The 18042-nt window shown below is 44.3% G+C and overlaps 1 protein-coding gene across 6 annotated transcripts in view; it reads right to left on the bottom strand.

Moving 5' to 3' along the window:
- stxbp5a (syntaxin binding protein 5a (tomosyn)) overlaps window positions 1–18042 on the bottom strand; it is a gene marked incomplete at both ends in the record, with an annotated part of 141733 nt that overhangs the window by 68541 nt on the left and 55150 nt on the right. For all 6 annotated transcript variants that reach the window (XM_083789965.1, XM_083789963.1, XM_083789961.1 and 3 more), the window contains 2 exons: window positions 11379–11479; window positions 11820–11901. In XM_083789965.1, coding sequence (XP_083646091.1) covers window positions 11379–11479; window positions 11820–11901 — 183 coding nt within the window. The remainder of the gene's footprint in view (window positions 1–11378; window positions 11480–11819; window positions 11902–18042) is intronic.

Here is an 18042-nt window from a genome sequence, read left to right on the forward strand (position 1 = left end):
ACACACACACACACACACACACACACACACACACACACACACACACACACACACACTTAACAAGATAAGTTGACAAGAAGCACCATTATGTTTATGTCCAATAGGTGGAAACTGGAAAGTAATTAACTTTAATGTGCAGATGTGTGCGTCCATGCATGTGAGGGTGGGATGTGTTTGTGTTTGTGTTTGTGTGCATGTGCATGTGCGCATGTGCGCGTGTACACTGTAAAGTGTGTGTGAGTTGTCTTTATGTGCATATCCTCACAAAGAAATGTCTGAAATGGTCCAATGGATTTAAAGTATTTCACCAGTTGTCACCAGTTGTTCAACAATGGCGTTCCATGGAGGTCTGTGGTCCATTATGTCTCTGAGATTACATCAGGTCCAGTTCCTCTTTGTCCTAAATTATGTATACTCAGTGTTGGAGCCAAAATGCTTTTTGTTTATTCAAACTAATTAATGATGTCCTTCTTTACGATGACGTCATGAGAATCAGTCAGTCAGAATGGTGGGTGGTTGTCATAGAAACCCTCATTACCTGTCAGTGGGATGGCACTCAGGTGCGACAGGGGAAGACGACACAGTTTTTGACCGTGCGTGGTCGACAGGTTCAGTTTGTTTGTTTGTTTAATAGTTACACAGTTTATTTACGTTTGTACTACTGCTGAAAGAAAGTGGATTATCAATAAATGGATTGACATATCCGAAAGTAACACAACTCTCTGGACATTGAATGAATCACAGCACGCGTCAAACTCAGTTCAACCCAGTTGCCCTGCTGTTTAGCCTAGTTGTACAGGCTTCACACTCAGTATGTATCCATTAAATTGTACACTAAATAGTAAAGAAAAAATAATGACCGATCTTTGCCTGTTACAGGCCAGACGCTCAATTGCGCTATGTTGGAAGAATGTCAATGCCCCTACGATCAGCTTTTGGCTGAGGAATTTAACAACCAGTTTGGCACATGAGAAACTAACGTATGTAATTAGGAAGAAACCTGCGGTATTCTATAAGATATGGGAGAAGTTCTTGGACTTCATTAAGCGAGGTGATATTGAAGAGGCTTTGGATGTATAGTGGTTATTTGGAGTAGTCAGCTGTGGGGTTTGTTTGTTGTTCTGTATTTATTGTTGTCAAAACATTTCCTGATAACATTTTGCTTGTATTTGTGCTGCCATGGGGATGTGGGGGGGGGGGGGGGGGGGGGAATATATGTCAATAATTGTTTTGAAATTACTTATTGTATTGTAAAGAAAATCAATAAACATATGTTTAAAAAAAACAAAAAAAAAACAATGGCGTTCCTAATTTTTGGATACATGACAGCACAACCTTGCACACGTGTATACGGTGCGTGCGTGTGTCCATGTGTGCCTGCATGTGCAAACGCGTGCACCCCATAGAGCTATAAAGGATAGAGGCCCAACCGGAGCGTTAGCCCCACCCCCCCACTATTCATTTCAGTGGAAGTTGCTCAGTGGCGTTTTGAAGCACCCGGAAGACTTCCGGAAGTATAATTATAACTCAATGGCTCGAGCGAGCGGAAGTTTAGCCTAGCATAGCCCCGGACCTCAATTTTGAGGTCCGGGCTTTTCACGTGACGTCATGAACGTCTGTCCACTTCCATTAAAGTGCTGCAATTCCACATTTCGCCAGTAGGTAGTGGCCTCTTCAATGTTGGATAGCCTTACTGGGGGCCTGGTGCACCCGTCTCTCGGTGAGGATGTTTCTCAAACATCACCCCAGCATGGAGTGGTCACGACACACACACACACACACACACACACACACACACACACACACACACACACACACACACACACACACACACACACACACACACACACACACACACACACACACACACACACACACACACACACACACACACACACACACACACACACAGCCTCTAAGGCTAGAGACAATGACTCATTCAAAACGAGTGGGAAACAGCACCATGCATATAGCTCCGATTCTCCATCTTCTGCAGGTTTGCAGCAAAGAAAGATAAAACTAGAAAAGTGTGCTCCTCTCTGAGCACAGGTCTCCGCCAGAGCCTGCAAAACTTTGGAAGGCAAAACGGAACGGGATCTGAGAAATCTCTCATACGTCTCGATCAGATGACCCCCCCATGAGATAATGTGTACCGGTGTGTGTGTGTGTGTGAGCTTTGGACAGAATTGGTAGGAGTTGAGCACAAAGTGGGGCCTCATTTATCAACGTGATTTACACCAAATATGCACACATGCACACACCTGAGCCCAATCAGAGGTGTGGCCAAAATGAACGCAGACAAGGAAAAAAAACGAATCGTTTGCAGAACCGTTAATGGAAACTGCCGACCTAAAAGTAACGATTAGGCTACTCTTCAGCCGAGACCATCGCAGAGGCCCGCAGTGTGCTTTGAAGAAAACACAAAATGGCATGTATTCTGGAACAAATGGGCGTGGCCTATACGTATGTGGCAAGGATAACGGGGAGAAAAAGTATTCTGATTGCACAACCGACAGAGACCCTTTCATAATCACAGCACAACCACTGACCAACTGCTTGTAGAAATGGACCTGTATATACAGTATATAGTATTCTTCACGTTCTGCATCCCGTATAAGCCTGCAGAACTGTACAACCAGATGGATAATATCAATGGGGAATGAGGTCATATCACTGGGGATAACGGGGTGTGTGTGTGTGTGTGTGTGATGCAATCACGTTGAAGTTGTTATTCGTAACGGCACAATTGTATCTGTCGCTGGCAGGACGTGCAGAAGCACACGGTTTACCTGCTTTAGAGAATCTGAGACTCCTTCCACCGTGTCATTCCTTCATCTCCCCATCAAAGCTCATTGCTCTCTCAGGAGAAGCTGTTCCCCTGCCGTCAGCCTCCAGCACAGACTGTCAACTTTGTTCAAGACCAACTTCTTGCTACTGACAGCTCCCGCTCATTGTCTGATGTGACTTTACTGTTGAAATGGAAATGTGAGTGTGAATGTTAATGTGCACTTTCTTCAACATAGATAACTCAAAAAGAGTGGTTGAATCGGTTTAGTTTAAAATCACACCAGTTTGATTTCATGGTTGTTTGAGTTGTTTCTGAGTTTCATACGTACAAAAATATCATCCTTTTTTTTAACCAAGAGACTTCTTGGTCTGAGTTTCAAACTCACAATCTCTGCATTGTAGGGCATACATAATGGTTCATCCTCAGCTAGTTCTATTGCATGCTCTTCCATTTAAGATTAGAGCCTGCACAAACCTAAACTAGAAAAAGTGCCCTTCTGGGCACAGGTCTCCACCAGGAGGATAGGAGTGTTTGTAAATAATTACTTGAGTAAGCATAAGAAAGTATGTAGTAGAGTTAATATTAATACAATCTGAATTATTATTTAAACTAGAGAGACTGTGTACCAATTTGCGCGATGTTTGGACAAAATCTGTAGGTGTACTGTGCAAAAACTTGTTTTGCACAAAGCGGCCTCCTGGTGGCGATATAACAGGCCGTTCTGGAAATTTTGGGGCAGAGGTTCATTGTTGGCATCCAGGGAGTGTGTGTGCAAAATTTGGCATCGACCGGGTTAACGGTGCCGTAGATTAGCTGCTCACGGACACACACACGGACGGACACACGGACGGACGGACGGAGTGCAAAACATACTCTCCCCCCATGCCTTCGGCCTGGTGGAGACAATAACCAAGATACGTCTCAGTCTCAGTCAAGATACGTCTCAGTCTCAGTCAAGATACGTCTCAGTCTCACAATGTCTGCTTATGTTGTGAGGCAATCCTCCAGGTGGAACACCATCCCCATCTCCATCAGAACCTCCCCCTCCATTGACGTTTTTAAATCCAGACTTAAAACCCTGTTTTACTCCCAAGCATTGTTTGTGTTTTTAAACAGTATATTGTTTGATTTTTTTAAATAGTTTGCTTATAATTGTGCTTTCATTGTCTGTAATTTTCTGTTGCTGTGTTCTCTCTATCTGTAGAGCACTTTGGTACAATGGAAATTGTTTTTAAATGTGCTTTATAAATAAAGGTGATTTGATTTGATTTGAGGTATTCCTTATCCTATCCTTATCTGCTTGTCAAACCTCATCTGTCTCTGTAGCTACAGAAAGGTCATCATCAATGTCCAAATGGGTTTCCGAGAGCTGTAATATATGCAGCTTAATAAAAATAACCTAACTGAGAATGAGCATGTGAATATTAAACCGATATGTCAAGATATCACATCTCCTGGGCATGAAGAGACATTAGGCTACCATGATTCTGACCGCAGCAACAGCAACAACAACTGTTGGTTGGTGTGAACTCAAACCATATTTGTTATAGTTACAGTGATCAGTGTGAATGGCCCTTTGTGTTGATGTATCCATTTGTACAGTAACTCTGAGAGTGTACTTACAGTAATATGTACATATATAGAACCAAATTGAGATTAATGTAACAGAGTTACATTAACATTTCTATTGTGACCACTAGGCTACGTGTGACCACAACACTGACAGTTTGAATGTCAGTTCCAGCTGGGAAAAGCTTAACGGTATAACATTGTGGCAGAACTGGCCGGCTCCCTGTTCCCCCGGGCTGTTGTTGTGAATAACAATGTATTTTTAGTCCATTCGCCCAGTTGAATGAGGGTTAATCATTCATCAAATACGATATGCTCGCCTGACGCTAATCAAATAATGTCAATGCGAATCAGGTCGAACTGCAATGCAGACGGCAGATACAAACTGTAGAATTGGTGGGGAATGGACGAATGGTAGAAAATCAAACAGAGTTTGAGGAACAAAACCACTGAGGGCTATATCTATATTGACAAAATTGCCCACTTACAGTATGTTGCCTTAAGACATGGATAACATACTGTAATGAGGGAAGGGGGCGCGAGGGAAAAAAAGAGGATGCTAAAGCAAGGGAGCAAAAAATGGAAAAGGAGATAGGAAGGAAGACAGAGCAAGCAAAGGAGACAAGGGTACAATCAGGGAAGCCAGACAACCACCATTTCTCTTCTATATCTCTCTCACAGACAGATCAACACAGACACACACAGACACACATCGACCCACGTGTCTCTGCACGAGTCACTACTAAAACAAGGGACAATTAAAGCACCTTCAGCAGCATACATTTGAGATATCGGTTGTTAGGAAGGGACTAGTGGACAAGAGATCCAGTATAAGTCATTTTACAATTAGTTGAATGCTGAAAATAGCCGATCTACAAGCTGCGACGCGTTGTGAGCTTGTAGATCGGCTATTTTCAGCAAGTGTAAAAACGGTCATTACAACAGCATCAAGGCCTGCCAAAATACAATTTAGTCGACTAAAGCAACTGTAGATTTAGTCGACTAAAATCTTATGACATTTAGTCGACTAAAACTAGACTAACACTAAAACATTCCAGGCGACTGAAACTAAATGAAAACTATTGAAGAGACTAGGACAAAAACTAAAATCTAAATGTGCCGCCAAAAACAACACTGTCTCAGACCACGTGTTTGACCGGGAGGCTAAAGAAAAAGTTTCGAGCCGGTTGTCTGACCCAAACATAATCAGTACAGGCCCCGGTGGACCAGCGTGAGACCTTCTGGAATCCAATGAGCCAAAGAAGGAGGGAGGCGGTCATTCAGCATGATGTGGGTGGGTGGAGGGGGGACTGGACAGTGAGGTGGGTGGAGGGGGGACTGGACAGTGAGGTGGGTGGAGGGGGGACTGGACAGTGAGGTGGGTGGAGGGGGGACTGGACAGTGAGGTGGGTGGAGGGGGGACTGGACAGTGAGGTGGGTGGAGGGGGGACTGGACAGTGAGGTGGGTGGAGAGGGGACTGGACAGTGAGGTGGGTGGAGGGGGGACTGGACAGTGAGGTGGGTGGAGGGGGGACTGGACAGTGAGGTGGGTGGAGGGGGGACTGGACAGTGAGGTGGGTGGAGGGGGGACTGGACAGTGAGGTGGGTGGAGGGGGGACTGGACAGTGAGGTGGGTGGAGGGGGGACTGGACAGTGAGGTGGGTGGAGAGGGGACTGGACAGTGAGGTGGGTGGAGGGGGGACTGGACAGTGAGGTGGGTGGAGGGGGGACTGGACAGTGAGGTGGGTGGAGGTGTGACTGGACACTAACCGCCACCCCATGCCTCATTATGGCAGTCACATTGCCCTGTGCCTCAGCGGGGTGACATCCATAATATCTGCAGTGCCTGTTTCCATGGATAGGAGGCAACCACACCCCCATGGCAGGCTGTATGACTAGGCAACAATTTCTTCTACCTCTCTGTGTCCCTTCATCTTCTTCCTCTCGGCTCACAGACTGACTCATCGCTCCCTGGCATCGCTCCCAGCCCCCCCCCCCCCCCCCCCCCCTCCTACAAACAATTATTTTCTTTTTTTGTAAGACTCCAACCTTCCATTCTCTCCTCTTTCCTCTCCAGTATACCCGTGATCTGATCCAAGCAGATACTTAAAGGGTTGCTTTCGGGCAAAACTGCTTTCTCCCATCAGCTCCCTTTTCTGACCGGTGGAGTGAGATAGATCGAAGGCAAGGACACAGCGGAGGCATCATTCTCTGCAGACTGTTGGAATGCGGCCCGCATTTTGCAACACGTGCGGCTCAGTAGTACGTTATGCGTGCATGACGATGCAGGGTGAGAAGGGAAACATCAAGGATGAAGTCAGAAAACTGGAAGCTCAACAATCAAAACAACAAGGTTGCAGACTGTCAGTAAATTGGATGTAAAGGTGTATTTTGTTGCCAAAACCGTGATGTTCGACAGTACAATAGTGTGTCATCTCCCATCAGTAGTAATAGTAAACATATAAAGATGTAGACTGTTAATATTAGTAGTAATAGTAAACATATAAAGATGTAGACTGTTAATATTGCAAGCCAGCTAGCTCTACATGTAACAGTAATTAAGTGTATTTCTGCAGTATGTAGTATGTACTGTACGATGCTTTCTACTGCTTTCTACTACATGTACTGTATTTGACCAGAAGACACACCTCAATTTTACAAACTTTGCCTTTAAGACCATTTATCTGCATGATGAATGTGTTTGCAGTAGCAGCAGGTTTCTTTCCACATGATTGTAGAAACGCTGGCAAATCATCTTCATATCAGATGATATCTTCATTCGTTTTTTAAATCACAGATGTTTTAACCCATTTAGGCCTGACCTCGAAAAAAGAAAAAAAATCTTCTAAATCCTTTGCTATTTTTCAATAGCTAAATTATAACATAATGTTTAAAACACCAAAAGGGGTTCCCGCCAAAATGGGTTAAGGGGGTTTCATTCGGTTTGACAATAACAGTTTTTCTTTCATTCTGTGCCGTTTTGTTAGACTATTGTTGCGACAGCACTCCCAAGGCTGTCCTTCTGTTGACAGAGGAAATGTTTGCCCTGGCCTCGGCACAGACTGACAAATCTTCTATACACACTGTTAGTTTAACCACTTGAGCCATTTTGGGCGGGAACCCCTTTTGGTGTTAGCATTATGTTATGATTTAGCTATTGAAAAATAGCAGATCTACAAGCTCATAGCTCGCCACTGAGTGGCGCGCTACGAGCTTGTAGGTCTGCTATTTTTTTTTTATCGAAGAACGACGGACATAGAAACATAGCTTTTTCTGAAAACTGTCAGGATGTAGAAGACATTTTTAGAATCTGATTTCAGGTCAAAATGGGTTAAGCCCTAATTTATACTTTGCTGTACAACGTGAGCTTGTAGATCGGCTTTTTTTTTTAGCTAATTCTCTCTTATAGACTCTTATACAACAAAGTAGAGCATTAATTGGTGACATGTTGAAATAAGATACAAGGTTTGCCCAAAAGCAACTACAGTATATCAAATGCCCAGCCATTATAGTTGACCTGCATGAGGGCAGAGATGAAGGGGGACAGAGAGGGTGATAAGTCATCCTGGGACTCCTATAGGGCTGAATCAATGCAAGCTAAAATGCCACTGCACACTGAACTGTCACTGTGAGCGACATCGCTGGCGAAGGAACTCAGCAGCATGTGAAGCATGGACCAAACTCGGCCGCCGCAACACTTGCCATTGCTGCAGATGGTGTGGAAAGAAAGCAGAGGAGACACCGGAGTATATCTGGGTGCAAAGGAAGCTCAATGTCACTAAAGACTAAGCTCCAAACCTCCCTGAAACAAACTAATTCTACTATTTTTTAGGCCTGGGGGCCCAGGACCCATCTTTTTGCAATGCATTCTAGGTTGGCACCGGGTAGAAGACAGAGTTTAAAGCAATTGAAATTGGGATTGACATTTAACATTTTTAAATGCAACTTCGCACGCTATGCCCTCAGTACCCGCATACCTGACTAATTACCTCAAAAAAGTGAGTGACACCCACAGCAACAATACTAGAGGGAGCGAGAACAACGATCTGGCTTACAAACATCTACAGCACTGCCACCCAAGTGTGGAATGCTCGGACCCCTGCAAATCACTGGCGGCCTGAAAATCCACCTTTCAGTAGGCCAAAGGGAGTGGAAATGATCGCGCCGTGTTGTGATCTTATAGGGCGTCTATTTCCCACTCGCGTGCAACTAAGCATACAATGAGCATAAGACAACCCAGAGTGAAAGAGCTATAGAGGCGACAGTTCACAGAATGGCTGTGTAACAATAAGAGAGTGAGGATCCGCCAGTAGCAACTGCCATGTTCTCGGCCAACTCCCTCACCGACTTGTCAAGAAATCCCAACAGCACTGCCATGGTTCCTATAGAGGTGCTTTTAAAGTTGTATTATGTTATTTGCTATACTGTAATTTAGTTTGTTTTAACGTTCTTGCAACTTCTTGGTATCTCAACAGGATTTACCTGGATAAATAAAGGTCAAATAAAAAATTAAAATAAATGCCGGCACAGTTCCTTATTATTATTATTATTATACGGCAAGAATCAATACGAAAGTGAGGCTTCAGCTCTGAACAACACAATCGTTATTGCTTTTTTTTTTTTTAAACACCTTGGCAAATAAAGACTTTAATTTGTCACGTGTTTGTCTCAATGTCAAATGCCACATTTACACCTGATATTAACATGGCGGAGTAAGCACACAGGGCACCATGTGATTGGATGACAGGATCTGCCAGATGGGGGTACACATGGGGGTCTGGCACATATTGTGTGCGTGCGTGCGACATTTAGGATAAGAAGGATAAGACCTCCCACTTACAGTACTTCTCAAACCATCCATCTGTTCCTTCTCCTCTCACTGTTTCCTCCTTGTCATTTCCCCCCACCCTCTTGTCCGATAACATGCTTCTTCCTCATTCTAACCCTATTCACTCATGTGCCTCGTTACAGTATATCTATCAATCTGTCCGTCTCCAATGTCACTTTGAGGTGTCTCTTCTGGTCCTGATGTCTCCTGTCCCGACTGAGGTGCATCACTCCTCATTACATTTCGCTCACCCCAGAGTTGTGGGTGACCAATCAGAGCCCATATTCAAAGTGAGACTTTTTTTGTTTTTTTTGCGGTGGCGTTGGCGAAGTTCCAGACTAATATCTACGCAATGATATTTGTCTGGCCATGCCAGGCTATCTCTCCTCCTCCTCCTCCCCTGCTACAAGGGGAGGTCAGAGGAGGTGCTGTGGCTGAATGTAACTGGCACTCACAGGCTAATAACACACCGCATCCAAAACAACAACAACAACAACCAAACGCTGCCAGATATTGGTCAGTCACATCAAGGCCAGGGTGCCTCCAATGGGCTGAGTGATGGTAAAGCTTGTAGTCAGTGCAGGCTGCTTCTGCTTGCTACTCTGCTACTGCCACTGGCTAGCCCTCCTCACGGAGGGTGAAAAGAGGAGCCGAGTGCGTAAGTCTCCTCCTGCTGGTTCAAAGCCGCTCCGCCGCCAAGACGTCTACTCTGCAGTGCCTCCTCATAAGGCCACACACGGTAACTGGGTATCGTGAGGTCCCAACTGTAGGGGATCTCGGATCAACAGTGGGCCAAATGCCCAGAGGCATGGCGCTCATAGCCATGGAAGGCAAACCATCTTAGGAGAAGGACACTCTGTCTAAAAACCAGGACTGCGAGGAGTTGCGCCTCGCAGTCCTCCAGTCACAGGACCACTTCACCACTTTTCAACCCATCTTCATATAATTGGTCCTCACTAAGGTTCATGATAAAATACCGTAATTTCTTTCCTACTCGGCCTGTGTCTCAAGGAGGTCTGTGGGCAGTTCAGAAACCCTCCTATGAGACACAGACTGAGTAGAAAAGAATGGTGCTATTTTATCATGAACATTAGTGAGGACCAATTAAATTAAGATGGGTTGAAAAGTGGTGGTCCTTTAACACTTTAACTTTCAACACATCCTACCGTGTCGTACGTGACGAGCTGCTGACGTGTGACATGCAACGATTTTCGGCAGGTTCACGCACCTGCGCCCCCAATCAAGGCAAGACATCATCAGAGAGCGTACGTGCCTCAAATAATGATCTCATTTTGCCTGAGGAGGAGGGCGGGATTGGAGGAAGGAGAGCAAGGAATGAAGCAAGGAAGGAGTGGGGAATAACGGAGCATCTGGGGTGTCACTGCCTTTTGCCCCATGCACATGTTCGCTGGCATGCGCAAATATGGTGTACACGTTATGGCCATATGATCCCCATTCTGCTTTCACACAATATACCACCAGTCAGTGGGAATTCATGACAGCTCATACAGCCGGCAGACTGCTACCGGCTCTGAGACGCACAGCCTGGGTTGAACATGTATGTAAACCAACACACGTGTGACAGAAACAGAGAGAGAGAGAGAGAGACAGAGGAGAAAGGCCAAGATCAGTAGCATCATTTCACACTAAGTGCTCTAAAACAAACGTTAAAAGTCCGTAGACTTGGCTGTCATATGACATGATATCCCAATATAGCCAGACGTTGGAGAGACTAGTGCCTTTTTTGTTAAATGGTTAAAAGCACAATATGTTGTGTTAGTAATGGGCAATACTGTATGCACACGGATTAACTCTACCTACTCCCTACTTCCTTCACATGTGTTACTGTTACCGACGATACTAATTAAGGCTCTGTTCCATTTAGTGCGCAGTAACTCTGAGAGTGTACAAATGGACCCTTACGGATCCATTTGGTTCCATTTGACCCTTACGGATCCATTTGGTACACTCTCAGAGTTACACACCTGCGTACGTGAACCCACTCAAGGACACTTTGAGACCCAGTTTTCCAGTGAGCCAAACACGCACAACAGCAGCACCCTGACTCTGTTTGGCCAGAATGGAACAGAGCCTTCATTAGTATCATCGGTAACACCTGTGACGGAAGTAGGGAAGGGGCCCCAAGTTCTTTCCAAAATGGCGCGTGTGCATAACGTTCTGGGAACCACTCACCTCTCTTTGTTGAACTTCAGAGAGTGGAGGATGGCTGGTCTCTTCTGCCGCAGGTTCCACAAGTGAACGCTGTCGTCGGCCAGAGCGCTCACCAGCGCCCCCTGCAACACAGGAGGTCAACGTCATATACTTAACATTTAAAGGTTATGGTCGAGAGTTTTTTTTTTAAGTTTTAAAATGATATGACCTCAGTACAGCTAGCAAATGACCAGAATATAATAAAGGCTGTATAATATTGTGGTGTGTGTGTGTGAAAATATCTCCCATCGGTGCAAAACTATACGCGCGCACACACACACACACACACACACACACACACACACACACACACACACACACACACACACACTTTTATATCTCTCTTGTATAGTCAGTTCAGTTGTACAATTGCAGCTGTGTGTGTGCGTGTTTTTGTCTTGTACATGCATGTACCATACGTACCTCGTTGATGAGGAACTGGAGTTGGATAACGGCCGCTCCGCTGTCGTGCTGACAGTAACACTCAACACCTGGACGCCCAAATCTGATTGGTTCTCTGTCAAGGAACATAACGGTACCAAGGCCCTGGAGGCAGACATTATGCATTCCACGTCTGTGGCGTGTACAGATTCTCTCTCATATGTTGTGGAACACATCACCATGCCGGATTAAAATCACATTTTTCTTAGCAGAAGACACAGAGAGATCATCATCATCATTTTTTTTTACCGCGGTCGAGATCGTGGATTTCACAATATCACGCCAGACTTCCCGGTCCTTCATTGCCATCCCCAGTACCTGCATACTGATGCATGTGTCCCTATAGCGATGACATCAGAGAACGACAGTTTTCTACCTCTGGTCTGCTTTGAGGCAGGACTCCAGAGAAGAAGGGAAGATATAACCTCATTGTCAGCTCTGTAGCAGTGGCCGGCAAACTGTGATCTTCTGGATCGGACTAGTGAAGAAACACGGGGAAGGTTGCCGTATATTAGATTAGTCGATGGGTGGCTCTTCCAAGACAGATTTTGCGCTCTCATTAGAAGGCGGGTGTAAGTGCCATCCAACCGTTTCTCTCTAGTTTCTTTGAAAGTGTCCATGTCTCGGAGCCATAGAGTAGAATCGGCTCAACGGTCGGACTCATGATATGCCGATGGTGTCATAGTAAATCAGTGTCATACATATTCTGAAGAAAACCTGGAGACTGACATGCCGTAACTAATTATGTAATATTTGTCACAGCCACATACTGTACATGTCCGTGATGCTGTGGTCGGCTGCTCTCATGATGAAGGGGAATGCACTGCAGAGAAGTGTAAACACCCTGGACAACACTATTGCTCATTATTATTTTGTGTCGATAGATTATGTTTTAGTTTTCTTTAATTCAGTACCTCCTGTAATTTTTTGTGTAATACTGACTGTGTCAATATAATAAGCTTGGACTAGATTGTATGACACCAGAGCCCATATGGAGCCCTCACAGTAGTCCGGGGAATGGAACTGGGAACCTTTCGGTTAACCCAGTGGTTTTCAACCAGTGGTCCGGGGACCACCAGTAGTCTTTGAGTGGTTTCCATATGGTCCAAAGCTAAATGATGGAGTTGGACGGTAACCAAATGGACCTTTATTAGATATTTAACTCTTGAGAGCTTAAAATTAAACCATTTTACGCCCTCAATAGTAAAATTATTGTTAAACATCTGCATATACACAATTAGAGAATGTAATATAATTGCTATTTTGATCAATGTTTGCCTGTTATCTGTCCTAAATGGTACCAACATCAACACAGCATGGAGTTGTGGACAACATCTTAACCAACGACAACTAAATATTCTTTAGTTTTGAGAGGCTAAATCTCATCGGTGGTCCGTGGCTCAAATGCAGAATAAATAATGGACCTTATATGAAATGGGTTGCGTCTAACCCGTGGGCTAGGCAGTGGGCACAGCACCTGTGCATCCCTACTGTATACACGAGGTGAGAGTCAGAGCCTGGAGGTTTTTGTACGGTACAGTACAGTACATTTACAGTACCTGGCGCAAAGGTCACGACACCACCACGTACTGTACAGTACGTCCCCCTGGGAGGCAGCAACGTGGTGGACCGTCTCCCACAGTGACCTTTATCCCACACTCTGCCATGCTGAGCATGGACCATATTCATCAACCCACCAACAAGAAGGGTCTGCGTAAACCCGCCGTCCTCCCAACCCCGCAGGCCTAAAGACAACGTGCCCTCCCCCCCCCTCCCCCGCGCGAGAGCGACCACGTGGAGTCAAGTTCCCGGATAAGCAGGGTTATGTAAATGTACGGTTGTGAGTATACTTATACATGCATACAACCCGGGGGGTGCCGCGGTGACATTTTCCCAAGGGTGCTCCGAGAGGCAGGGGGAAAGAAAATTGGGAGCACGCTCTGTTTAAATAATGGCCTCGTTTTTTTTTTTTTTTTTTCTCTGGCAAGCATATTAACGCAGCACAAATTAATTCGAAGAGCATGTGCTGCTGTAGCAGAAACACTGTAGCGACGCTGCGTCCACGCCCAACACCGGAGCTCATACGTTATAGTGTGAAAAAATAAAGTTAACAGGTCCTGTAGTTCCTGGGAACAAGGGCAAAAAACATTAATGAAAAGGGGGGGGGGGGGCAGCTCTAGGTAGAGATAAACGTTTCTGATTTAAAAAAAAGAAAAAAGTGTGCAGGGGAGACAGAGAGGGGCGGTTGAAAGATAGGAGAATAACAAAGCTTTCTGATCTTTGTAGGGACAGAAAGAATGAGCGAGCTGTACAGATGACATGTGCTGGTTCATTGGTTGTGGCCTGCAATGGCTCTGTAGGCTGGGATGAGGGCTGTGGCTTTCATAACGCAGAGAGGTGAAACGCCATGTGGATGACACTATTGGTCATCATTATTTTGTGCGTGCGACTGTGCATGCGTGTGTGCGTGCGTGCGTAAAGAGAGTGTGTACAGCTATGACCTGGGGATGGCTTTACGTGAATGATTCATGTACACCTACTGTATGGTCGAGATTAAAAAAGTATTAAAATGTTAGACCTAGTCTGTACAGCAACCGACCAGAATATAAAAAGGCTGTATAATATAATATTGTGGTGTGTGAGAGTGAGTGTGTGTGTGTGTGTGTGTGTGGGTGTGTGTGTGTGTGTGTGTGTGTGTGTGTAGGTGGGGCTGAAAAGGACCAAAAGGTTTATTGTGGCTGCCGAGTCAGTCGCGCACTCACTCACTCACACACTCACACACTCAAGAGAGTAAAACTGTGTTACAATAAACATGTTTCTATGCACATTTAGCATAAGTAGAGCTACTACTTGCCAAAATGAAAGGACACATTTAAATGCATTGAATGGTAGATGGAAAAGTCCCAGCCAGCCCTGGGGCTGAGTGATTGGGTCAGTCATGGGGTGCTGCAGTCACCAGGACACAAGGAAGCTGCGGGCAGAGTTTCTTTGTACAACAGATGGTGCAGCTGCCATGTTTGTGGTACCCTCTATGGGCAAAAGTAAAAGTCATGTTTGTGGTACCCTCTATGGGCAAAAGTAAATGTCATGTTTGTGGTAACATCTATGGGCAAAAGTAAAAGTCATGTTTGTGGTACCCTCTATGGGCAAAAGTAAATGTCATGTTTGTGGTACCCTCTATGGGCAAAAGTAAAAGTCATGTTTGTGGTACCCTCTATGGGCAAAAGTAAATGTCATGTTTGTGGTACCCTCTATGGGCAAAAGTAAATGTCATGTTTGTGGTACCCTCTATGGGCAAAAGTAAAAGTCATGTTTGTGGTACCCTCTATGGGCAAAAGTAAATGTCATGTTTGTGGTACCCTCTATGGGCAAAAATAAATGTCATGTTTGTGGTACCCTCTATGGGCAAAAGTAAATGTCATGTTTGTGGTACCCTCTATGGGCAAAAGTAAATGTCATGTTTGTGGTACCCTCTATGGGCAAAAGTAAAAGTCATGTTTGTGGTACCCTCTATGGGCAAAAGTAAAAGTCATGTTTGTGGTACCCTCTATGGGCAAAAGTAAAAGTCATGTTTGTGGTACCCTCTATGGCCAAAAGTAAAAGTCATGTTTGTGGTACCCTCTATGGCCAAAAGTAAAAGTCATGTTTGTGGTACCCTCTATGGGCAAAAGTAAATGTCATGTTTGTGGTACCCTCTATGGGCAAAAGTAAATGTCATGTTTGTGGTACCCTCTATGGGCAAAAGTAAATGTCATGTTTGTGGTACCCTCTATGGGCAAAAGTAAATGTCATGTTTGTGGTACCCTCTATGGGCAAAAGTAAATGTCATGTTTGTGGTAACCTCTATGGGCAAAAGTAAAAGTCATGTTTGTGGTACCCTCTATGGGCAAAAGTAAAAGTCATGTTTGTGGTACCCTCTATGGGCAAAAGTAAAAGTCATGTTTGTGGTACCCTCTATGGGCAAAAGTAAAAGTCATGTTTGTGGTACCCTCTATGGGCAAAAGTAAATGTCATGTTTGTGGTACCCTCTATGGGCAAAAGTAAATGTCATGTTTGTGGTACCCTCTATGGGCAAAAGTAAATGTCATGTTTGTGGTACCCTCTATGGGCAAAAGTAAATGTCATGTTTGTGGTACCCTCTATGGGCAAAAGTAAATGTCATGTTTGTGGTAACCTCTATGGGCAAAAGTAAAAGTCATGTTTGTGGTACCCTCTATGGGCAAAAGTAAATGTCATGTTTGTGGTACCCTCTATGGGCAAAAGTAAAAGTCATGTTTGTGGTACCCTCTATGGGCAAAAGTAAAAGTCATGTTTGTGGTACCCTCTATGGGCAAAAGTAAATGTCATGTTTGTGGTACCCTCTATGGGCAAAAGTAAATGTCATGTTTGTGGTACCCTCTATGGGCAAAAGTAAATGTCATGTTTGTGGTACCCTCTATGGGCAAAAGTAAATGTCATGTTTGTGGTACCCTCTATGGGCAAAAGTAAAAGTCATGTTTGTGGTACCCTCTATGGGCAAAAGTAAATGTCATGTTTGTGGTACCCTCTATGGGCAAAAGTAAATGTCATGTTTGTGGTACCCTCTATGGGCAAAAGTAAATGTCATGTTTGTGGTACCCTCTATGGGCAAAAGTAAATGTCATGTTTGTGGTACCCTCTATGGGCAAAAGTAAATGTCATGTTTGTGGTACCCTCTATGGGGAAAAGTAAATGTCATGTTTGTGGTACCCTCTATGGGCAAAAGTAAAAGCGGTTTTAGAGGTGCACTTTATAGTGGCCATTCCAATTGGGTTACAATTTGTATTCGAATTACAGGCAAATGGTATCAAAATGTTTGATGGTCATTGTCACATAACTAAAGAGCATTTGTGACTAATTTGTGGAAAGAAATCACATTTTGGCTACAGTGACATTTGTAGCATTTGTGGTGCCCCCTAGTGAAGGATTTTGGCTCTGCATTGTACAGAGTCCCCTCAATCTGTGATTTAAATGTGCACCGATTTGTGCAAATTTTGTGACAAATCTTCAGAAGTAGTAGCAAAAAGTATGTAGTTGTATTGTAGATCCTACAGTGCAAGAGTTATAGGCCAAAACATGAATAGCACCACCATGAAGCCAATTTGAAAACATTGGGGCGGAGGTTCTTCCTTGATCAATCCAGCGTTGCCCAAGATTAGCTGTTCACAGAGGCAGACTCACGGACAGACTGACTCTGGCCGTTCAAGAGATAATAAGGTTAACGTCTAACATTTATAGGGTGGCCATTTTCTGGTTCCAGACCCCATTAATTAGAGAATATTTATATCAATAATTTTAAGCCTAGAATCAAGCCAAAATGGAAAACCACAAAACAGAGGGTATTTATTAAATATAGCCTAATATATCACATCATTGATATAATTGCATTTATTTTATTTTCACAGAATCAAATGTTTTATGGTCATGAATGATTCACCAGGATCCTAGATGTCTCTTTGATGGATTCTAGGCTGAAAATAATTGGTGCAAATATTTTTTGGAAATGTCTATACGGGAAAAAATGAATGGGGTCTGGAACGATGGAAGCAGAAAATGGCCACCACTGCTTTGCCCCCATATATGAATGAATGAATGAATGAATGAACGAACGAACGGAAGCTACTGCTTATCTCAATGAACCAACTCCTAATATTCACATAATAGTGGGTGGAAACGCATTAACCTTCTTTACGACATTTCAAAATGTTTGTTGAAATTGGTCTCGACAATCTATGTAAACACAGCCAGCGGGAGAAAGACAGAGACAGAGAGTTTTGTCGGGATGCTGATTTGGGGACAGCAACTCGGTGTCTTAATTAAAGACCCATGCTTAAGGTTGCTTGGCAACCAAATCTTACAGGGCCTGAGAGAGGGAGAGAAAGGGAAAGCCAACGATTTATGGTTGTGCTTTTTAAAACCGCTTGATTCTTTAGCTCTCTAAAGAGGCAGTCATTCCCCAAGCATGTTATCAGCAAGAACACACACACACACACGCACACACACACGAGCACACACACACACACACACACACACACACACACACACACACACACACACACACACACACACACACACACACACACACACACACACACACACACACACACACACACACACACACACACACACGATGTATTGTGACACAATTGTTCCCGTTAAATTAATTCAAGTCACCTACAGTAGGAGT

Source organism: Protomyctophum parallelum, assembly GCF_964188405.1.
Source record: "Protomyctophum parallelum genome assembly, chromosome: 19".
Lineage (NCBI taxonomy): Eukaryota > Metazoa > Chordata > Actinopteri > Myctophiformes > Myctophidae > Protomyctophum > Protomyctophum parallelum.